Source organism: Phocoena sinus, chromosome 15, assembly GCF_008692025.1.
Source record: "Phocoena sinus isolate mPhoSin1 chromosome 15, mPhoSin1.pri, whole genome shotgun sequence".
Classification (NCBI taxonomy): Eukaryota; Metazoa; Chordata; class Mammalia; order Artiodactyla; family Phocoenidae; genus Phocoena; species Phocoena sinus.
The window spans coordinates 15,229,791-15,254,075 of NC_045777.1; the positions used below are offsets into that span (position 1 = coordinate 15,229,791).

The 24,285-nt window shown below is 45.2% G+C and overlaps 1 protein-coding gene across 6 annotated transcripts; it reads right to left on the reverse strand.

Annotated features, from left to right (window-relative positions):
• Positions 1–678: 678 nt before the first annotated feature.
• Positions 679–5,531, reverse strand: DBNDD2 (dysbindin domain containing 2). Of its 6 annotated transcripts, none has more exons than XM_032605649.1 (5): positions 5,423–5,477; positions 3,334–3,466; positions 3,044–3,190; positions 2,714–2,851; positions 679–1,350 (listed from the first exon to the last, which is right to left on the reverse strand). In XM_032605649.1, the coding sequence occupies exons 3-5, from the start codon at positions 3,180–3,182 to the stop codon at positions 1,145–1,147; spliced, it is 483 nt and encodes a 160-aa protein (XP_032461540.1). In that variant the 5' UTR covers positions 3,183–3,190; positions 3,334–3,466; positions 5,423–5,477; the 3' UTR covers positions 679–1,144. The 6 variants fall into 6 exon arrangements, with proteins under 6 accessions (XP_032461540.1, XP_032461537.1, XP_032461541.1 ...); XM_032605646.1 differs by lacking the exon at positions 5,423–5,477 and adding an exon at positions 4,849–4,988; XM_032605650.1 differs by lacking the exon at positions 5,423–5,477 and adding an exon at positions 3,844–4,857.
• Positions 5,532–24,285: the final 18,754 nt, after the last annotated feature.

Consider the following 24,285-nt stretch of genomic DNA (forward strand, 5'->3'; position numbering starts at 1 on the left):
ATGAGAATTCCAGCCATGGGCCTTAGATGGCTGCGCAAAAAGAGCCAAGAAGGACCCTGGTGTCCAATAACTGTGGAGCGACCACATCACCCTGTGCTTTGGACTTCCTTTACATGAGGAAACCAGGTTTATACCTTAAGTCACTGATATTTTACTAGCAAACTGAAACTTGATACAGGCTTCAAAGCGTTCCACGACCTGAACTTTGTCAATCTTGCCTCTCCCTTCATCTGCTCAAATTCAACAATTCAGTCAAGCTGAATGTTTTTCAGTTCCTCGGGACTTTTCTCTCCATTTAAAGTCTTTCCAAGCTGCTCTTTCTGCCTGGGTTACAGCCCCACCTGGCTAACTCCTCCTCATCCTCTGCAACCCAGCTTAAAAGTCACCTCTTCAACGACCATAAAAACCAGGCTAAGATGCGCATTTTCTGGGAACAGAACAGTTCCTCGGCACGCTACTTATTACGCTGTGAACTGTGGTGTTGACTTGATTTTCTCCTCCATGAAGGCAGGCAGCCTGTCTTGTTCAAAACTGTATTCCAAATCGGCAGCTAATTCCAAATAACGACTTTTTGAATACATGGAGTAAATGAGTCATGGGAATATGGTATTGGTTAGAGAGCTAAAGAAATGTGTCGGGTTTGATATCTGTACAATGTGAACAGATGAAGTGGAATGGTTGGCATATTATTATCTGTTTATTATTCATACCGTGCCCTGTTCCGAAAAGGATGTAAGGAAGCAGGATGGCTGGAGTACTATCTCACTGGGAGTGTTAAGGAGTTCACGTCCATTTAGAGACACTGGTTTAGGAGACGCTATCAGGAGACTGCAGGATAGTTTGGAGGAGGGAAGAGTGCTAAGAAAGGCAGTGGCATCTTGTCCTATCTCATCTTCCATCTCCTCACTTGCAGGCCCTACCTCAGGAGTAAGCCAAAACCTGGCAGGGAGGTTGCAGCAGGGAAAGGTTAGCAGTAAAGCAGGAGCGGGTTAATTCCCAGAAAGGTACACCACCCACCGTCCTTTCCCCCCTCTGGTGCCTACTGCAGGTAAAGAGTCTGGTCTTCTCCGAAGCGCTCTGGCTGGGCCTGCGGTCTCAAGTGGAGAATAGGCAGCTCAATCAGTCTGTAGCTGGGGGCCCACTGCTAGCTGCAGGCTCCAGGCTCTGCCCCGCCATCTCCCCCATCCTCCTCCTCGTCAGACTGTGCCAAGGGCGTGTCTGCTCCGCCATCACTGACATCCGGGCTGTGCGGATTGGTGGAGGAGTCAGAGGACGAGGAGAAAGTGCGGGATGTGGTCCTGTCTGCCGTGGGCATTGGCAGGCTCGGCTCCTCGGGACGGTCGTCCACCCCTGCTCAGAGAGAAGAGCCCGTCAGGGCCACGAACAGGGCTTCAGAGGACTCTTAGAGGTGCTCTGGCCAGGAGACACTGAGGCCCAGAGGGGAGCAGGGACTTGACCAGTCACCCGGCCAGGCTCCTGACTCCCAGTTCCTTCCACTTCACCGCACCACATCTGGGATCTAGAGTCTCGTCAATCAAGTCAAGAGTTCAAATTCTACCTACGTCACTTCCTTGCTACTGAGTAGTTTTGGGCAAGTCACTTACTTTCCCTCTCAAGGACTCTGCCCCTCCTCCGTAATAAAGGGACCCCGAAATTCCAGAGGGTTTGAGGATGAAATCTGAGAATGCTCATAAACTGTCTGGCACATAGACCACCAATAAATAGTAGGTTTTCTTTTTTGTTTTGTTTTTGTTTTGTTTGCGGTACGCGGGCCTCTCCCTGCTGTGGCCTCTCCCGTCGCGGAGCACAGGCTCCGGACGCGCAGGCTCGACGGCCATGGCTCACGGGCCCAGCCGCTTCGCGGCATGTGGGATCTTCCCGGACAGGGGCATGAACCTGTGTCCCCTGCATCGGCAGGCGGACTCTCAACCACTGCGCCACCAGGGAAGCCCAATAGCAGTTTTAAGTAAGAGAATATCTATCTTATAGGTTAAGGATGTGGGCTTTGGAGTCAGATAGCTCTGGTTCGAATCCAGCTTTTCCACTTTCTGGCTATGTGACAACAATATCTCTGAGTCTAATGTCCCTCTTTTATATATATATATATATATATATATATATATATATATTTTTTTTTTTTTTTTGGCCGCATGCCATGTGGGAACTTAGTTTCCTGACCAGGGATCGAGCCCACGCCCCTTGCATTGGAAGCTTGGAGTCTTGACCACTGGACCACCAGGGAAGTCCCTCTAACGTCCTTCTTTATAACATGGGAATAATCCCACCTGCCCTCATAGGACATTGTAAGGACTGAGATAACACATGTAAAATAGCTTAGCACAGTATTAGAAACCTAATAAAGTGCAAAATAAATATTAAGATGACTAAAACTGCTTAAGTTGTCTAATATAAAAATCATATTTTTATGTAATTTTAATTATGTTAATTAACTACATTAATTTCACAAATATAAAATTGACAAAGGCTAAAGGGGTTGGGCCTTCCTAGAGTTTTGGATTAGGAATCTGTAACCCAGCTTCCCTCAAGGTCAACTTCCCTGAAATCAGAACAGACAGCTGTTTCATGGGTGGAAATGCCCACTCCCAGCCCCTACATGCATACTTCCCCAGTCCAGCCCTGCAACCTCACTTCAGAGCCCTGATATCCGACTCTGGCTAACCGGTGCCCAAGTGCCCGAAGTAAAGGGGCATACCAGATGTCTGGGGGGTCGGTGGAGGATCTTCGCAAGGCAAGAACACGTCAGCTCCGTCCTGATCCCCAAGGTCGATAAGTTCCACTTGCTCAAGTGTGTCCACATTCACCTCCATGGATGAGATACTACCTATGGGGGCTGCAGATCAAGAAGGGGGCAAGTCAGGAGAAGCCAGGCCAGAGCTGACAGGATGGTCAGAGACATATGTCAGGTCTGGAGATAAGACGTTTAGAGGGCCAAGAAAACCAGGGGGGAGGTATCAAGATTCAGGACCTATAGGACTTCCTCCCTGCCCCACCCTAGTCCCTCTCCCCAGGATTCAGAACTTACGTCTGTGTGACTCGAGATGCAGGTGGGACAGGGGGAAGACAAACTCTGTCTCAGGCTGTAAAATGTCCTCAAAGAATTTCTGCCGTTCCCGGAGGCGGAGCTGCTGGCGCTCCAGGGCTGCCCGCGGATTTGGGTCCATGTCAGCTCCTGGAAGAGCAAGTACAGCTATGAAGTTGAGAGGGGATTCCGTGGGGGCCTGGGCTTGGGGAGCCCCCCTGCAGCCAGCATCCCAGCACTGGGGCCTCTGGACTTGACAACCTCCTCCCCTTTCCTAAAACAAAGTCCATTACCACAAACTTCAAGTCTCACGCAGAGGCGGGGCTGACCCTAGCTCCACAAAGGGGATGCCAGTTCCAGGCACAGCAAAAGAGGCTCCTCTGTATTCAGGGAACGCAGTCAATGGCCAAGTCTCTGCATCATGCCCTTCGGAGAGGGGTTGGAAGGGCTGGTTCAGCTCAAATGGGGGAGGCACGTTTTCCTCTCAATGGACCCAGCCTCTCCTCAGAAGGCTGGGGAAGAGGACAGAGAAAAAGGTCCCTTCCTCCAGGCTGCAGCTCTGGTTCCTGGCCATTCTTCAAAACCCAGACGAAAGCTAAAGTACCCCCTCCCCTACTCTCCCTCTCTATACACACACACACACACACACACACACACGCACACACACACACACCCCACCACCAGCATCCCCTCCAAATCCTGCTCTTTAATCACAGACGTGACTTCTAGGCTTGGCTCTGCCCCTAAGGAAGTCAGCTTTCCAGCCTCAGTCTCCACATCTGAAAATGGCATCATACTCCTACCTGCCTCCAGCACAAGACACAGGCGGTGAAGGTGCTCTGGTCCCCGTGCTATTTAGAGGACACCATCTCTGCTCTGCCCCCCACAGCTCTTTCTTTGAGCTCCTCTCCTCTGACACATCTCAATGTCTGCTCTCCCCACTAGGCATCGAGTAGCAATCGGAAGGTCTGCAGTTCAGACCAGGCCTTCCGGCCCCCAGTGCTGAGAGCTTTCCAGAACGCCATTCACTCGGATTCGCTCCATTCCGTTCCTGAGCCCATCACCGGAGGCAAGGGAGTATCAAGCTTGAGGACCAGGTCATCATCCTCCGCCTACTGCCTTCCTTCCCCACCTCATCTGCACTCGGCATATCTGAGACCCTGGCCGGCTCCACCGGCGCTGGGGTGGGCCGCGAGAGACCCAAACCCAAGTGGGCCAGGCAGGGCCAAGGAAGTGTGGGCAGACCATGTGGCCGGGGCTGGGAGCGGAGGAGGGAGGCGCTGACGCCGATTCCTGGGAAAGGCTCTTAGCGCTGCCGCCCAGGTCACAATACTAAAAATACCCAGGGCCTCTGGGGCTGTCTGGGGGCGGGGAAGGGCGACAAAGAGGGTCGGGGTCGGGGAGCTGGAGGGGACCACGGGCTCCGGGACGCCCCCTCTCTTTCCCCCTCACCCCATCAACCTCAGGAAACTGGAGGGGCTGCCCCCTGGGGAGGTGCGGAGCTAAGCGCTGGGGAGAGGAAGGGTGTTGTTTACATAACTGAAGGTGCAGGGGAGAGGGGTGGAGAGAGCTGTAGAGATTTGGGTGGCCGGAGGCGGCCAGGGGCCCGGCCAGTGGAATGGAGCGCTCCCTCTTCGTCCTGCCCCACCCGCACTGGAGTCAGCGAGAGCGAAAGAATTCCCTAAAAGGGGACACGCCGCGACCGCAGGGGAAGAGGGGGAAGGCGGAGGGGTCCCCCGGCCGTTCCGCTCGCGCTCCGGTCCCCCCGGCCTCCCGCTGCACCTGCGCCCGCCCAGCGGAGCCCCTACCTGCCGCGCCCAGAGCCCCCGCTGACTCAGGCTGTCCGCTGCGGCGCGACGGCGGTGGGGGCGTGGTACCGGGCAGCGCCGGCCGGGGGTGGGGCTGCGCCTCCGGGTCTCCCCCGGGACGGACTGGCCCTGGGAGCCGGGAACGAGGAAGCGGCGGGAGGCGGAAGTGGGGGAGGGGCGGCGGCGGGCACACCACGCTTCTGCCGGTCGCCCGGCGGCCGCGAGGAGCCCCTGCGGGCGCGAATCGTTCGCAGTTCCAGGGCGGGGCAAAAAGTTCCCGGCACGCATCCCTCCTCCCCGCGACCCGTCGGGCCCCTCGGCGCTCCGCCCGGCTCCGCGCGCTCCCATACGCGGGCTCTCAGCCCCTACTCCCGGCTGCTCCCCGACTCCCGGGCAGCCCCGACGCAAGCTCCACGCGCCGGTACCCGGACTCCCCAGCACCCTCGGCCACGTTCGGCACGCTTAGACGCACACCCCTCGAGAAGGCGTATGCAGGGTCAGAGGGGCTGGGGACTCGCTGCCGCCCATCAGGGCAGGTGCACTGCGGCGGAGGCCCCCTGACCCTGGGACTCACCCCGCAGCCCCCGGTTCCCGGCTCCGGGATGGGCAGGGCCGCCGTCCAGCCTTCCAGCGCACTGGGCGGGGTGGGCGCGGGGACGGGGCGGGGTGGGGGGTGGACGCCGGCGGGGAGCCAACTCCTCCGGGGTGCCAAGAGGGGCGCTGCGCGTCCCGCCTGGCGGGGGTGGAGGAGCGAAGCGGAAACTGTGGGCCCAGAGGGGAAACGCTTGCCCCTCTCGCAGTGCCTCCTGGCTCAGACCAGGGCCACAAGTCTCCCGGACCGAGCACTGTGCTCATTTTCCTCCGCCCCCCTTCCACCCTGTGCCCGTACGTAGCTCCAGAAACCGCGGGGTGGCAGGGTAGGGGGGCGTCTGTCGGAGATGCTTCTGCCGTGGGGTCACTCGATCATTCATTCAACAAACATCCACGAGCAAGCCAGAAACTAGGAGTCATCCTTGGCATCTCCCTGTCTTTCAATGCCCACATTAAAACACATCTCCATTAACTGTCGATTCTCCTTCCTAAATATCTTTCCCATCCGCCGCTCCTCTCCCGTTTCCACCACCATCTCTCCCTTGGCTCCTACGGAAACCTTCTCTCTGATTTTCTTGTACTCTGGTCCTGCGGTGCTCCATCCCCACAGCAGTTAGTCGTCACTGTAGAATCGAGAGTGCTAACCATGGAACCCCACATCAGTCACTTCAAAAACGCAGGTCCGATGTGCCACCCCCTGCTTAAATCCCTCCTTTGTTAGAATGAAATCCGGGTGCTGATATCTGAGCTGAGTCTTAAAGAAATGAGTTCAACAAGCAGAGAAGAGGGGGAAGGGCATGTACAGAGGGACAGAGGTGTGAAAAGTCCGGACATATTCAGGCTTCCCTGTCAGGAGACCAGCACTCAGTACAAATACCTAAAGCTCTGCCTCTTCTATTGTTACTGAGATCCCTAAACAATCCTGTGAGATAAGTACAGCAAGCAGCTTTCCCATTATTTTACAAGCAAGGAAACCAGTTTGTGGGAGGCAAAAAGTGCAGTGGTTAGGAGCACAGGCCTGGGAGTCTCCTAGCAGTTTTAAGTAAGACAATATCTATCTTATAGGTTAAGGATGTGGGCTTTGGACCTGAATTCCTTGGGTGGTAAACCTAGCTCTGGTGTCTAGGCAGCTGTGTAAACAATTTCTCTGATCCTTGATTTCTTTGCCTATTAGGTAGGAATAATTAATCCCCACCTCCTATGAGATAATTCATATAAAATGCTTAGTACAGGACTTGGGCACTCTGGAGATGCTCAGTAAACAATAAACACTAGTTGATTTGACTGTAATCGATTCTGAGAAAGGGAGGAAACTGCTTTCTTCCATGAATTTCTGAAATTATAGGAAGTAGGCTCTAACCTTCTACAGAGCTTATTATATGCCTGTCACTGTTCTAAGTGCTTTGCATGTATTAACTCTTTTAATCCTCTTAATAATCCTGTGAGGTAAATACTATTTTTACTTCCATTTTACAGATACCGAAACTGAGATATAGAGAGGTGAAGGAACTTGTCCAAGGCCTTACAGCAACTAAGTGATGGAGCGGAAATTCAAACCCAAGTAGGCTGCTTCCAGAGACTGTGCTTATAACCATGGCTCCCAGCCTGCTCCGCTTTTATCCCGTTGCAGCTTTCATCTTCCGAGAAATGTTTTGGTCAGTCTGATTCTTATTCCTCATTAATGGATGGAGTAGATACTTGGTCCCGTTTTCTAGCACAGAGGAATGAGGCCAAGTCAAAAGTACGGTGGATGAGAGCTCAGCTCCCAAAGTCACCTCCCCCCTTTTCAGGCCTATCCCTGGGAACAGGACTGCATGGATTATTTTGAGCCGTCCCCAAGATGGTGACAGATCAGGAACCTCTCTGTCCCTTTGCCAGATATTTGCCACATACAAGGGTGGAAGGGGAAAAAGCATCCAAGTTAGAAATAATTCACAGGGCTAAGCTGGAAGGGTATTAGCCAAGAGAGAGGCCCAGGCAGCAGACCCAAGGGTGGATGGCAAAAGGAGTTGAAAGGATCAGTGAAAAAGTAGATGGCTTAGACTTCTGGGTTCCATCTAGGATGCCAAAGCTGGGGAGAGCATCATTACCACACTAATAATTTTTTTAAACTGTTAGGTAATTATAAAATTATTACTTTCGTCAAACCCAGCAGTGAGCTAAGGCTGCAGAGCAACCAATTAACCTGAATTCCAAAGAAGGACAGGCACCTCCAAGAAGAAATAGGATGTAGGCACGGCACACCTCTGAAGTAGGAGGAAGGCAAGGTTTCCGTGCAAACAGGTAAGAAGAGTTCAGCTACACTTTTTATTGCTAAAGGCCAGGTGTGGCTAACATGAGAGTATAGAATCCTTGGGAGTCACAGACACTAAAAGTAATCATAGAAACAACAAAACCAAACTTTGTTCAACTCCTGACAAGATTGGCTCAATTCTCAACACTAATGGCCTAAGAAAAGAAGAGATATGACAATTTCTAGGCAAAAATCATATTGACCTCAGCCTCTACTGTTCTACACATTATGTCCAGGAATCAAAAATTACAACACGCACATCAAAAGCAGTTTAAGAAAAACAAAAAAATGCTATTGTCAAGAGACAAAGCAATCAACAGAACCAGATAACTCTCTGGAGTTAACCTGCCAGAAAATTTAAAACAACTATAACAATATGTGAAAGGCTCTGTTGGAAAATATGGACAACATGCATAAACAGAAGGGGAGTTTTAGCAGAGAGATGGGGACTATAAAAAGGAATCATATGGAAAATGCTAGAAATTTTAAAAACCTGTAACAGAGATGAAGAATGCCTTTGACAGCCTCATCAGTAAACTCAACACAGCTGAGGAAAGAATCAGTGAACTTGAAGATAGGTCAACAGAGACTACCCAAACTGAAACAGAAAAGAGAAAAAAAGAGTGAAACAAAACAGAACAAAAACCCCAGAAGATCCAAAGCTAACATGTACATAATTTGAATCCCAGAAAGAGAAGAAATAGAGATAGGAACACACACACACACACACACACACAATTTGTAGAAATAATGGTCAACAATTTTCCAAAAATAATGAAAGAACCACAGAGCAAAGAAAATCATAGAATCAAAAAAAACTCCATTAAATACCAACAGGCACACACACACACACACACACACACACACACAATATGATCTATCATATTCAAACTGTTGAAAACCCAAGATAAAGAGAAAATCTTGAAGGCATCAAGAGGAAAATGACACAGTACCTACAGAGGAACAAACATAAGAATTACAGCAGATTTCTCATTAGAGAAGAAATTATATGACTAGAAGATAATAGAATGATATCTTTAAAATGCTGGAAGAAAAAAAAGACTGTCAACTTGCAATTCTATACTCAGCAAGAAACTCTCTCAAACATGAAGGTGATATAATAATTCTTTTCAGATGATCAGAAACAGAAAATTCATTACCAGCAGACCAGCATTACAAAAAATGGTAGAAGTTCTCGAGGCAGAAAGAATATGATACCAGAGAAAAACCTGGACCTACATAAAGAAATGAAGATCTCCAGAAATGGATGGAATAAAGGTAAATATGAGACTTTTGTTTTTTAATCATCTTAAAAGATAACTGGGCTTCCCTGGTGGCACAGTGGTTAGGAATCTGCCTGCCAATGCAGGGGACACAGGTTCGAGCCCTGGTCCCGGAAGATACCACATGCCGTGGAGCAACATGCCGTATGCCACAACTACTGAGCCTGCGAGCCACAACTACTGAAGCCTGCTTGCCACAACTACTGAAGCCCGCGTGCCTAGAGCCCATGCTCTGCAACAAGAGAAGCCATCGCAACGAGAAGCCTGCGCACCACAACAAAGAGTGGCCCCCACGGCCCCCACTTGCCGCAACTAGAGAAAGACCGCATGCAGCAACGAAGACCCAACGCAGACAAAAATAAAATAAATTTTAAAAATAAATAAATTTATTAAAAAAAAAAGATAAGTGTCTAAAGCAAAAGAGTAGCAATACGTGGTGGACGTAGAGCACATATTAAAGTAAAATGTATGACAATCACGGTAGTAAAAATGATGGGAATTGGAAACACTGTGAAAGAGTCCTTCTGCTATATAAGAAGTGGTATAATATTATTTGAAGATTGACTATGACTAATTGAAGATATATATTGTAAATGCAAGGGCAACCCACTAAAAAAATGTTTAAAGAGATAGATAACAAGCCAATAGTGGAGACAAAATAGAGTCATAAAAGTATTGGGAGGCATGCTCCCTGGGTCTCTTTGTGTTCAACATGTCAAGGTTGCAAGGATCTGACTTCTCTTTCACCTGGGCCCTTGCTCAGTATTAATACAGCTGGCAGCTCTGAGAAATAAGACCAGGTCTTTCTCAGACAAAGGCAGGCTTGCTGACTGCTCGCTATAAAAGTGCTGGGCCTGGGTTCCTCAGCCATGATGCAAAGCCACTGTGTGTGTACCGTGCATCTGGGACCGCTGTATCACTTGTTGAACTTCGGGCTGAAGGAATCAACACAAAACTATGCTGATGTTCATGTTGTTTGATGTTCTATGAGTAATAAACTGTCTTGATTGGATGCAGTAAGTCTTATTGTCTCTTTTTGGTACCCATGAGGTTTTTCTCTGACAAAGCATAATCAATTAATCCAAAGTAAGGGGGGAAAAAGAGGAAAAACCAAAAAAAAGCACAGATGAAAAAATAGAAAACAAATAGTGTGATGGAAGATTTTCATCCAATTGTGTGAATGAACAGCAACCAATTAAAAGACAGGTTAGTAGACTGGGGGAAAAAAAAGCAAGAGGCAATAATATGCTGTCTACAAGAAACCCAGTTTAACTATAAGGATATATATGAGGCAAAGGTAAACAGATGGAATAAGATACACCATGCAAACACTAATCATAGTAAATTGGAATAGAGATATTAATATCAGAAAAAGTAGACTTCAAAAGAAGGACTATTACCAGGGATGAAGAGGGACATTACATAATGATAAAAGGTGGTTCATTTCACCAAGAAGACTTAACAATCATAAATGTGTATGTGTACATCTGTTAACAGAGCTTCAAAAACACGAGATAAAAATAGACCTAAAATAAGAGAGAAAAATCCATAATACAGTTAGAGGATTCAGCGCTTCTCTCTCAGTAATCAATAAAACAAGTAGAAAAAAAAAGTAAGGATACAGAAAACCTGAACACTACCAACTAGCTTGTTCTGACTGACACTTTTATAGCACTTTTACCAGCAGAATAAACATTCTTTTCAACTGCACATAAAACATTCACCAAGATACATCTTCTGGGCCATGAAACAAACCTCAACAAATTTAAAAGAACTTAAATCATACAAAATATGTTTTATGACTATAAAAGAACGAAAATACAAATAAAAACAGAAAGAGATCTGGAAAACACCCCAATACTTGGAAATAAAACACAACACTTCCAAATAACCCATGAGTCAAAGATGAAGTCCGAAAGGAAATTAGAGAAATATCTTGACTGAATAAAAGTGAAATGTAGCAACCAGCCACCAAAAAAGCTCCCAATGTTCCTTGCCTTCTGTTTATTCATACTTCTGTGTCGTCCTCTTCTGCAGGTTACTTTATGTGTCAATAAGACATGGCAGATGATGGTACATCACGTCCAAAATTAGGATTAAAAAAATTGGAAAACCCAGAGCTTCCATCTTGGGTGTGTGTTCTCTCTATTGCTTGGATCACTCACTCTGGGGGAAGCAGGCTATTATGTTGTCTACAGCCCTACAGAGAGGCCCACGTACCTAGGAACTGAAGGTTCCAGCCAACAGCCAGTGAAGAACAGAGGCCGGCCAGCAACCCCATGAGTGATCATGGAAACAGATTCACTGGCCCCAGTAGAGCCTTTGGAATGACTGCAGCCCAGGCCAGCAGCTTGAGTGCAACCTCGGGAGAGACTGCGGCAGAACCATCCAGCTAGAGCAGTCCTGGATTCCTGATGCTCAAAACCTTTGAGATGATAATACTTCTTTTTTTTAAACTGCTAAATTTGGGGATGATTTGCTATGCAGCAATAAATAACACACAGGGATTTTGGTATTGAACAGGGTGCCACTATCACAGCGCTCTGAAATATGGGACTGGCAGTGGACTGGCCATAGACTTGGGAAGAGTGTACTCAAAGCCCAAAATGCCTTGAAAAAGCTCTTAAAAGAAGCCTCGTGCCTTTGATAAGATTGCAGCCAGGGTATACAGGAAAGTCAGGTAAACACTATTGGGAACTGGGGAAAGAGGGATTCCTGTTATGCTGTAGCACAGTTTAGCAACCCTGTTGCCTGTGGCAAAGCGGAAAGCAGAAAACGTGCGCAATGAGTTGGGATCTGGCTAAGGATATTTCCAAATCAAGTGTTGAAGGTGCCACCTGGTGTCTTCTTGCTCCTTATAGTAAAACGCAAGAGGGGAGAGAGAAACTAAAGCAGCAGCTCTCAAATGAGAGAGATGGCGCCCGGGGCGGGGAGGCAGCGGGGTGGGGGGGAGCGCGGTTGTGTGTGTGTGTGTGTGTGTGTGTGTGTGTGTGTAGGGACATTTGGCAATGTCTGGAGACATTTCTGGTTGTCAAAACTGGAGAGGGGACTTCCCTGGCCGGTCCAGTGGTTAAGACTCCGTGGTTCCAATTCAGGGGGCGTGGGTTAGATCCCTGGTCAGGGAACTAAGATCCCACATGTCGCATGGCAAGGCCAAAAAAAAAAAAATCTGGAGAGGTTGCTACTGGCATCTAATTAGTAGAGGCTGGGGATGCTGCTAAACATTTTATAATGCACAAGACAAAACCCTCTTACCACCCACCACCTCCTCCCTCCACAAAAAAGAATTATCCTGCCTGAAATGTCAGTAGTGCTGAGGTTGAGAAATCCTGAACTAAGAGGAAGGACTGTTAAATATGAAGGAGCCAGGACTTCATGGTAGAAAATTCTCACTCTCTCTAAATGGCAAATGATAGTAAAGTTAAAAAATGGTTTCCTAAATTGAAAAAAGAGGGGATATATGTATATGTAGAGCTGATTCATTTTGCTGTACAGTAGAAAATAACACAACATTGTAAAGCAACTCTACTCCAATAAAAATTAATTTAAAAAAAAAAAGGTTTCCTGGCAAAGCTCAAATCCAGAGCATTACCAGAAGAACGTGGTCCGAGAATGTGACTATCAAATCTTTTGTTTGCATCTCAGGAAGGTTCAAGACAATGCATCAGAGTAGTCTTCTGTCAGATAAAAGACCCCTAAAGAAATGATGGGTGTGCCTCACAGATCCTTTGAATCAAGCAAGAAGGATTCTAGAAAGCTTAAGGGTGTTGCCCCTTAGCCAATTCAGCAGAAGCCTAATAGAGAGAAGGGCTTATCTCAGAGAAATTTGGGGCATGGCTTTTGTCTAATAGTGTGGATCTGAATAAGATTCAGAGTAACCCACAAGTTCTTAAAAGGATTCTATATCCAGAAACATCTCCACTTGGACTTAGAGGGATAAGGAGAGTATAAAGTGAAAAAAAAAGGATTTCTAGTTCTGAACAAGATGGAGTAGATGCCTTCCTCTCTTTCCCTCCCACTAAGTGCAGCTTAACATGCTGGGCATTATATATATAAAACAAACGTAAACATAGTTGACAGACGAGCTAGGAACCCAAGAACACAAATGACATAGCAGTGAGTCCCTGGGTTTTCTTTTTGCTAGAGCTCTGGAGAAGCCAAACAGGCACAGACAAAAATTGACCCCATGAAAAGCCTGCTCTCTCTTGTCAAAGGATTGGGAAAGAGGCACCCTAGCAAGACAGAAATCTTTTGACATGAAGTGACCCCTCCAGCAAAATACTAGAGGAGAAACCTCACTCCCAGTCTTTGTCTCATGGTAACAAGGCACCTCTCCCTCTCACCTCCAGATGGTGTTACGTGAGAGGAGGCGGAATGGGGAGGCTGGGCTTCATCATGCTCAGCAGTAACAAGTACCCCTCCCCACAATTTCCATGATGTCAGTGGAGGGCATGTGGGGAGGTAGGCTGCCCTCCCCATCCAACAGTAAGGAGGCACCGCTCCCTCCCCTCAACATAAAGGTGGCCAAGAGTGGAGCCTAGATGTTCACCTCCGCCCAGCAGTAATGAGGGAACCAACCTTCCAACCCTCCCCTCCCCCTACAGGGTGGTGTCATGTAGGGGTGTCAGGGGGGCCATGTGAGCAGCCTGGACTTTCTGCACTCCCACCTGGTGGTAAAAAGTTGGTGCCCCTATCTCACTGGCCCAGGACAATAGAGACCTACCAACACAGAAGAGTTAAATGAGATCCAGAGTCTCACCACATAACTTCTGAAATATCCAGGTCATAAATGAAAATAATTCACCATACCAAAAGCCAGGAAAATCTGAACTTCAACAAGTAAAGACAATCAACAGATGCTAGTGGATCACAGTGCTGTTGGAATGACCTGACAGGGATTTAAAACGAGTCATTATAAAAATGCTTCATCAAGCAATTGCAGGACTTCCCTGGTGGCACAGTGGTTAAGAGTCCATCTGCCAATACAGGGGACACGGGTTCAAGCCCTGGTCCAGGAAGATCCCACATGCTGCAGAGCAGCTTAGCCCGTGCACCACAACTACTGAGCCTGCGCTCTAGAGCCCGCGACACACAACTACTGAAGCCCGTGAGCCTAGAGCCTGTGCTCCGCAACAAGAGAAGCCATCGCAATGAGAAGCCTGCGCACTGCAACGAAGAGTAGCCCCCACTCGCCACAACTAGAGAAAGCCCGCGCACGGCAACAAAGACCCAACGCAGCCAAAAATAAATAAATAATAATTTTATTTATTTAAAACAAAAAAAAACAAGCAAATTGCAAACTTTTTGAAATACTGGATTGGCCAAAAAGATGTTATGGAAAAACACAAGTGAACTTTTTGGCCAACTCAATAAATGAAAAAATAAAAATCTCAGGGAAGCAAATAGAAGATACAAAGAAGAACCACATAGAAATATTAGCACTGAAGAAAAAGTAACTGTACTGGGTCGAATAGTGTCCTCCAAAAATTCATGACTACCTAATACCACAGATTGTGACCTTATTTGGAAATAGGGTCTTTGCAGATGTAATTAGTTAAGATGGTGTTGTACTGGATTAGGGTGGGCACTAAGTCCAATAACTGGTATCTTTATAAGACTATGTGAAAACATAAAAAGACACACAGGCGAAAACACCATGTGAAGATGGTGGCAGAGATCAAAATGATAGATCTCAAGCCAAGGAATGCCAAGGATCGCTGGCAATCACCAGACGCTAGGAAAGAGGTATGGAACAGATTCTCCCTTGGAGATTCCAGAAGGAAACAACACCTTGATTTTTGGACTTTTGGCTTCCAGTACTGTGTGAAAATAAACTTCTGTTGTTTTAAGCCATCAACTTTCTCGTAATTTGTTAGAGCAACCCTATGAAACTAACATAAATTAGTTTAAATTAAAAAAATTTTAATTTAAAATAAAAAAAAACCCTCACTGGATAGGCTCAATAGAAGAATGAAAATAACATATGAAAGGATTGGTGAATTTCAAGATAGAACAGTAGAAATTACCCAATCTGAAAAACAAGGAAAATTAGATTTTAAAGAAGAAGGAAGGAAGGAAAGAAGGGAGGGAGGGAGGAAGGGAAAAAGGAAGGACAGAGCCACAGCAACCTGTGAGACAATAACAAAAGATTTAACATTTGTGTCACTGGAGTCTCAAGTGGGGGGAAAAGAAGTGGAACTGAAAAAGCATTCAAAGAAATAATGGCTGAAATTTCCCAAAATTTAACAAAGACCTACACCTCCTCCCTATTTTTGAATTCTCCCTTTTGAAAAGATCAATAAAATTGACAAACCTCTGACAATACTAACAAAGAAAAAAGAAGAGAGTGACCTAAACTCTCAAAATCATGAGTGCAACAGAAGATATCCCTACAGACTCTGCAGATGTTGTAAAGATAATAAGGGACCAATAGGAACAGCTCTACACACATAAATTCGACAACTTAGATGAAAAGGACCAATTCCTCAAAAAGTACAAACTGCCAAAATTCATCCAACGTGAAACAGACAATTTAAATAACTCTATAACTATTACAGAAATTGAATTTGTAGTTAATTAAAAACAAAACACCAAAAAAACACAACATTCTTGAAAAAGAAATCCCCAGGCCCAGAGAGTTTCACTGGAGAAATCTACACAACATTTTTAGAAGAATTAATACCAATTTTATACAATCTTTTTCAGAAAATGGAATAGGAGGGAACACCTCTCCACTTGTTTTATAAAGGTAGTATTACCTTGATACCAAAACCAGACAAAGACAGTACTGAAATAAAACAAAACACAATAGACACATTTCATCTAAGTTAACAGATTTGAGGGCATAGAGTTATTCATGATGTTCCTTTATTATCCTTTAGATGTCCCTGAGATCAGTAGTGATGGCCCCTCTTAAATTTCTTTTTTAAAAAATATTTATTTAAAAAATAAATAAAATAAAATAATTATTTAAAATAAAAATAAAATAAAATTTAAAAGAATTTCTTTTTTTAAAAAAATGTATTTAGTTATTTATTTGACTGCATCGGGTCTTAGTTGCCGCACTTGGGATCTTTGCTGCCATGTGCACTGGCTCTAGAGTGCGCTGGCTTAGTTGCCCTGTGGCACGTGGGATCTTAGTTCCCCGACCAGGAATCGAACCTGGGTCCCCTGCATTGGAAGGTGGATTCTTAACCACTGGGGCACCAGGGAACTCCCTTAAATTTCGAATATTGGTAATTTGTGTCTTCTTTTTTTCTTGGTTAGTCTGGCCAGAGGTCTGTCAATTTTATTTATTTTTCCAAAGGATCCGTTTTTGGTTTCATTGATTTTCTCTATTGTTTTCCTATTTTCAATTTCACTGACTTCTCCTCTAATTTTTATTACTTCTTTTATTTTGCTTGCTTTAGGCTTAAATTGCTCTTCTTTCTCTAGTTTTATAAGGTGAAAGATCAGATTGATTTCTGATCTTTCTTCTTTTCTAATATATGCATTTAGTGCTATAAATTTCCCTCTAAGCACTGTTTTCACTGCATCCCACAAATTTTGATGAGCTGTATGTTCATACTGTTCAAAATATTTTTAAATTTCTCTTGAGATTTCTTCTTTGATCCATGTGTTATTTAGTAGTGTGTTGTTTCATCTCCAAATGTCTTGGAATTTCCAGCTATCTGTTATTGGTCTCTAGTTTGTTTCCATTTTGGCTTGAGAACACACTTTGTATGATTCCTACTTTTAAAAATCTGATCAGGTAGGCTTTATGGCCCAGAATGTGGTTTATCTTGAACGTTCCATATGAGCTTGAAAAGAATGGGTATTCTGCTGTTCTTGGATGAAGTATTCTATAAATTTTATAGAATCTTATAGTATAAAAGCCAATTAGATCAAGTTGACTGACGGTGGTGTTCAACTATATCCTCACTGATTTTCTGCCTGCTTGATTTATCAAGTATTGAAAGAGTGGTGTTGAAGTCTCCAACTGTAGTAGTGGATTTATCTATTTCTCTATGGCATTCCACCAGTTTTTTGGGGTGTTTTTTAAAAAATATTTATTTATTTATTTGTCTGCGACGGGTCTTAGTTGCAGCTCGTGGGATCTTCGTTGCCACGTGCAGGATCTTCGTTGCAGCATGCGGGATCTTTTAGTTGCAGCATGGGAAATCTTGGTTGTGGCATGTGGGATCTAGTTCCCTGACTAGGGATCGAACCTGGGCTCCCTGCATTGGGAGCACGGAGTCTTAGCCACTGGACCACCAGGGAAGTCTCCGGAGTTCCACCAGTTTTTACCTCACATATTTTGACACTCTGTTGTTAGGGACACACACATTAAAGATTGTTTGTCTTCATGGAGAATGGACTCCTTTATTATTATTTAATGCCCTTCATCCCCGATAACGTTCCTTGTTCTGAAGTCTGCTTTGACTGAAATTAAGATAGCTACTCCAGCTTTTTTTTTTTTGATTGGTGTTAGCATGGCACATCTTTCTCCATCCCTTTGCTTTTAAACTATCTGTGTCTTTTTATTTAAAGTGGGATTTTTTTAAAGACAGTATATAGTTGGGTCTTATTTTTTTATCTACTCTGACAGTCTCAGTCCTTCAATATTTAATATTTAGGCCAGTCACAAAGTGATTACTGATATACTTAGTATAAACATCTACCATGTTTATAACTTCTCTATTTGTTGCACTTGTTCTTTGTTTCTTTTTCTTTCTTTCCCTCTTTTTCTGCTTCTTTTGTTTTAATTAAGTATTTTATAAAATTCTATTTTCCTCTCCTTCCTTAGCTTATAAATTGTACTTCTTTTTAAAAATTTTTAGCTGTTTCCCTAGTCTGTAACATATGTTTACAATTAATTTAAGTCCACTCTCAAACTATAACAGTTCAAGGGTAGTACAGGTACCATATAAAAGGACCTATATCCATCATACAAATAGACATAAAAATCTTCAACAGGGCTTCCCTGGTGGCTCAGTGGTTGAGAGTCCGCCTGCCGATGCAGGGGACACAGGTTCGTGCCCCGGTCCGGGAATATCCCACATGCCGCGGAGCGGCCGGGCCCGTGAGTCATGGCCGCTGAGCCTGCGCGTCCGGAGCCTGTGCTCCGCAACGGGAGAGGCCACAACAGTGAGAGGCCCGCGTACCGAAAAAAAAGAAAAAAAAAATCTTCAACAAAATATGAGCAAATTGAGTCTAGCAAATATAAAAAGAATTAAACACCAAAACCAAGTGAGGTTTATTCAGAGATGCAAGCCTAGTTCAATATTCAAGTCAGTTAATGTAATCAACCATAGTAATTAACAAAAGAAAAAAAATCACATGATCATATCAACTGATGCAGAAAAATCATAAAATTCAATGGCTATTAATGATAAAAACTCAACAAACTAAGAATAGAGGGTAACTTTGAACTTAATAAAGACCACCTACAGAAAATCTACAGCTAACGTCATACTTAATGGTGAAAGATAAGATGCTTTCCCCTTAGCATCAAGAGCAAGGCAAGGATGTCTGCTTTCACCACTTTTATTCAAAATGGTACTGGAAGTCATAGCCAGAACAATAAAATAAGAAAAGGAAATTAAAGGTATACAGATGTGGGAAGAAAATATTTGCACGTCACACATCTTACAAAGGACTCATATCTAGAATATATAAAGAACTCTCAAAACTCAACAGTAAAAAAACAATCCAATTAGAAAATAAGCAAAAGATTTGAACAGATATTTCACCAAAGAGGACATAGAGATGGCAAATAAACACATTAAAATATGCTCAACATCAATAGCCAGTAGGGAAATGCAAATTAAAAGCATGATGATGTATCACTACACATCTATTTTATACCAGTTAATTAAAAATTAGTGACCATACTAAAAAGCAGGTCAGGATGCAAAGAAGCTAGATCATCCAAACATTGCTGGTGGAATGTAAAATGATACAGTCACTCTGGAAAACAGTTCGGCGGTTTCTTAGAAAACTAAACATATACTTACCACATAATCTAGCAATCATACTCCTTGGCATTGATTACAGAGAAATTAAAACTATGTCCATGTGAAACCTGTTCACGAGTGTTCACGTCAGCTTTATTTGTAATAGCCCTAAATGAGAAACAACCCAAATGTTCTTCAGTGGGTGAATGGTTAAACAAATTGTGGTACATCCATACTGTGTAATAATACTTGGCAAAAGAGGAACAAATTAGTGATACACACAACTGGATGGATATCAAGGGCATTATTCTGAGTACAAAAAAAAGCCAAGCCTGCAATGTTACATACTGTATGATTTCATACATGTAACATTCCTGAAATAAGAAAAATATAGAAATGGAGATGGGGGACTTCCCTGGTGGCTCAGTGGTTAAGAATCCGCCTGCCAATGCAGGGGACACGGGTTCAAGCCCTGGCCCGGGAAGATCCCACATGCCGCGTAGCAACTAAACCCGTGTGCCACAGTTACCGAGCCTGCGCTCTAGAGCCCGCGAGCCACAACTACTGAACCCCGCGTGCCTAGAGCCCATGCCTCAACAAGAGAAGCCACGGGGCAATGAGATGGCCACGCAACCCAACGAAGAGTAGCCCCCCGCTCACCGCAACTAGAGAAAGCCCACGTGCAGCCACAAAGACCCAATGCAGCCAAAGATAAATACAAAATTTATTTTTAAAAAAAGAAAAAAATTAAATATGTATCTCGCTTTGAAATATATATATATGTATATATATATATATATACCCCAATAAACCTAACTTTAAAGAAAGTAAAGTACAAACTATGAGATGAAACAAAATAAAACAATGACGAAAAAGAGTAGACCCTCACAGCCATCAGGATAGCTACTATAGAAAGAAAGAAAGAAAGAAAGGAGGGAGGGAGGAAAAATAACAAGTGTTGGTGAGGATGTGGCAAACTGAAACCCTGTGCACTGTTGGTGGGAATGTAAAATAGTGCAGCCACTATAGAAAACAGAATGGTGGTTCCTCCAAAAATTAAAAATAGAGGGACTTCCCTGGTAGTCCAGTGGGTAAGACTCCGAGCTCCCAATGCAGGAGGCCCAGGTTTGATCCCTGGTCAGGGAATTAGATCCCTCATGCCTCAACTAAGAGTCTGCATGCCACAACTAAGAAGTCCACATGCCGCAACTAAGACCCAGCGCAGGCTAAATAAATATTGAAAGAAATTAAAAATAGAATTACCATATGGCCCAGAAATTCCACTTGTGAGTGTACACTCAAAAGAATTTAAAGTAGGGTCTTAGAGATATTGGGGCTCCCCTGGTGGCACAGTGGTTAAGAATCCGCCTGCCAAAGTAGGGGACACGGGTTCGAGCCCTGGCCCGGGAAGATCCCACATGCCGCAGAGCAACTAAGCCCATGTGCCACAACTACTGAGCCTGCGCTCTAGAGCCCACGTGCCACAACTACGGAAGCCTGTGCACCTAGAGCCCATGGTCCACAACAAGAGAAGCCACCGCATGTGAAGCCCACACACCGCAACGAAGAGTAGCCCCTGCTCGCTGCAACTAGAGAAAGCCCACGCGTAGCAACGAAGACCCAACACAACCAAAAATAAATAAATTTAAAAAAAAAATTTAAAAAGAGAGGTATTTGTACACCCATGTTCATAGCAGCATTATTCATAGTAGCCAAAAAGGTGGAAGCAACCCAAGTGCCCACCAATGGATGAGTAGATAAGCAAAATATGGTCTATACGTACAACAGAATATTATTCAGCCTTAAAGGAAGGGAATTCTGCTATAATGTGATGACCCTTGAGGACATTGTGCTAAGTGAAATAAGCCATCACAGCAAGACAAATATTGTATGATTCCATTCACATGAGGTCCCTAGAGCAGTCAAATTCACAGAGACAGAAGGTAGAAGGGTGGTTGCTAGGGCTGAGGGGGAGTAGGGAATGGGGAGTTGTTATTTAGTATTGAGTTTCAGTTTTGCAAGATGAAAAGAGTTCTGGAGATGGATGGCGGTGATGGTTATGCAACAGTGTGAACGTACTGAACACTACTGAACTGCCCACTTAAAATGTTTAAGGTGGTAAATTTTGTTATGTGTATTTACCACAACTAAGAAAAACAGAGTGGCAGTTTCTCACTCAAGTGCCTTGGATTTGGTCCAAAAGGCTGACCAGCTGTGTGTCCTTGGGTGTCACTATTCCCATAAATGGTGTTTCCTGTGTAAACTGAAGAGACAAACAAGACAGAATATGGGAATTTGCTTTAGGAGCCATTGCTGGGGTACAATGTCTGGTCAGGGAGAATGCCCTGCCCCCTTGGGGATGAACTCCCTAAGCTTCCAAAGGGAGGGAAGTGAGTGACGATGAAAAGAACAGACTAGAACAGAACGGCAGAGGCGCGCGCCAGCCCCTGGAGCTCAATCAAGCCCCGTTGCCTCGGTTGCTGGAATGCTCCCAGGATGCTCTGACCCTCAGGACAAACTCCAAGCCCCTGAGCCTGTGATCAAGCCCTTAGCAGTCTGTGTCTTGCTCACTCCTCCGGGTTTGGTCACCGCCGCTCTGGGCTCCTACTTTCCACTCCAGCACATACACCAGTCCATAATTCCCTCCCACACCTGTACTTTTAAAATCCCCTCTTTTGAGAGTGCCCTGCCCAGCCCACAGCCCTCTGCCTGGAGGCCATACTCCTCCTTTGTTCCTCTCACCATCTCTTTGAAGAGTTCCCTGGCCTCCCCACACTGCTCCTCTGTGTTCTAGCGGCGCCCGGCCCCCAGCCCTTATCATAGGTGACGCCATTTATTTCACTTTTTCATGAAATACTTAGTGGGCACCTATTGTCAGCCAGGTACTATTCTAGGCTCTGAGGGGTTAGCAATGAAGAGAACAGCCAAAAGTCCCTGCCCCTGAGGAACCCATATTCTAGAAGGACCTCTTCCCTGGGCCTGTGTGCCATCTTTAGTGGGGAGCGCACAGCGGGGCCCCGGCCCTTGGTGCCCAGGTGCTGAGTGGCGGGGGTAGATGACCCTGATGCAGCCCACCAGAGTCCAGCAGGGTCCAGGAAGAGCTGAAATCGCGCAGAGGAGCCACGGAGAGTGCTGAGGCAGAGGGAGAGGGGCAGGGCTGTGCTCCGCGCCTTCCCTCCCAAGTCACCTCCTGGGTTTCTTCCTGGTCCACAGAGTGTTTTACCACCCGCTTATCTTTGCCCTAATAATAAAGGGCATGTACATGTAAGAAGCTGTTCGGTAGTCTGGTCTTGGTCCATCACCCCTAAAAGGCAGAGCTAAGCACCCCAGATGCACGCACGCCCCTCTGCCTGGGTATGGTGTGGATTTGGTACCAGATTGGCTGACTGAGTGAGGCGGTGCCCGAGAGGCTGGATCTCACCAGCTCTTCTGATTAATGATGCAGCCAGCTGGGCAGATTACTCAGAGCAGCCTGAGCTGTTAAAATCTCCCATGATCCGTCTCCAGCCCTTCACCACGACTCCGCCTCTGCCCTCATCTCCTGACGCCACTCCTTCCCCCTTCCCTCACCTCCTCCAGGTCTCTCCTCAAATCTCATCTTGTCGGTGAAATGGTCCCACTCCATCCTTTTTAATACAGCAAAGCTTCTACTTTTGTTCTCCCTTTCCGGCCCACACTGTTTACTTTTCTCCACACACTTACTCCCATCCAGCGTTAACAGAAGTGTGCTAGAACCGACTCTGAGGGCTTACAAAAGCCTATGACATTTTTAGGAACTTGGCTGGCTGGTTGTTAAGCAATGCCATCATTAAAAATTAAATTATACCAACTTCATTAAGTTAATGATATTAAAAACAAAGGTGAGGGGCTTCCCTGGTGGCGCAGTGGTTAAGAATCCACCTGCCAATGTAGGGGACACGGGTTCGAGCCCTGGTCTGGGAAGATCCCACATACCACAGAGCAACTAAGCCCGTGCACCGCAACTACTGAGCCCACGTGCCACAACTACCAAAGCCCGAGCACCTAGAGCCCGTGCTCTACAACAAGAGAAGCCACCACAATGAGAAGCCCACGCACTGCAACGAAGAGCAGCCCCCGCTCACCACAACTAGGGAAAGCCCGCGTGCAGCAACGAAGACCCAACACAGCCAAAAATAAATAAATAAAAAATAAATTAATTAAAAAAAAAAGATAAAAACAAAGGTGAAAAATGCTCAAACTCTAATTTTTAATACCTTTTGCTATTATCTATGATCTTGAGAATCTTTACAGCTGTAGAAATATGGTAGAAATATATACTATATAATGGCATGCTACTGTGCGTTTCTTTTCAACTCCGCATTCATTGACATCACACTGGTAGCTCGAAATCAGCCCTGGTAGGAGTATTTACACCACAGCAATAGGTAAGTATGATAACTCAGGTTTTGATTTATTGTTCTGTTGACTGTCTAGACCAGCAGTTGGCCATGGGCCGCATCCAGCCCACCAACTATTTCTGTAAATAAACTTTATTGCAACACAGCCAGGCCCACTCATTTCCATATCTGTGGCTGCTTTCACATCCCAAGAGCAGTTGAGTAGCTGCAACTACATGGCCTGCAAAGTCTAACATATTTACTATCTTGCTCCTTACAGAAGAAATTTGCCTACCCCCGGTCTAGCCTTAAGAAAGTAATGGAGGAAATGTTAATAATGTGATTAAATGTAAATATGTCCTGTCTATAGCTGCTACAGGCAGATCTCACTTTATTTCGCTTTGCTGCACTTCACAGATGGTGTGGTATTTACAAATTGGAGGTTTGTGGAAACCCTAGTTGAACAAGTCCATAGATGCCATTTTTTCAACAGCATTTGCTTGCTTCATGTCACTGTGTCACATTTTGGTAATTTTCACAATATTTCAAACTTTTTCACTATTATACTTGTTACGGCGATCTGTGACCTTTGATGTTGCTACTACAGTTTGCTGAAGGCTCAGATGATGATCAGTGTTTTTTAGCAATTAAGTATTTTTAAATTAAGGCATGTACTTTTTTTAGACATAATGCTATTATCGCACTCTTAATAGACTACAGTATAGTGTAAACATAACTTTCATATGCACTGGGAAACCAAAAGATTCAGGTAACTCGCTGTATTGCAGTGGTCTGGAACCGAACCTGCCATATCTCTGAGGTATGCCTGTACATTGTAAATAGCCACACACACGCAAAAAAAGCTGAGCAAATATACTCCCGGTATTTGAAAACTGCCATCTAATACAGCAAAGAAGTCGATCAGGTCATTGAGAAATGAGTTGAATTCCAACATCTTCGTTCTTTCACTTTTTCAC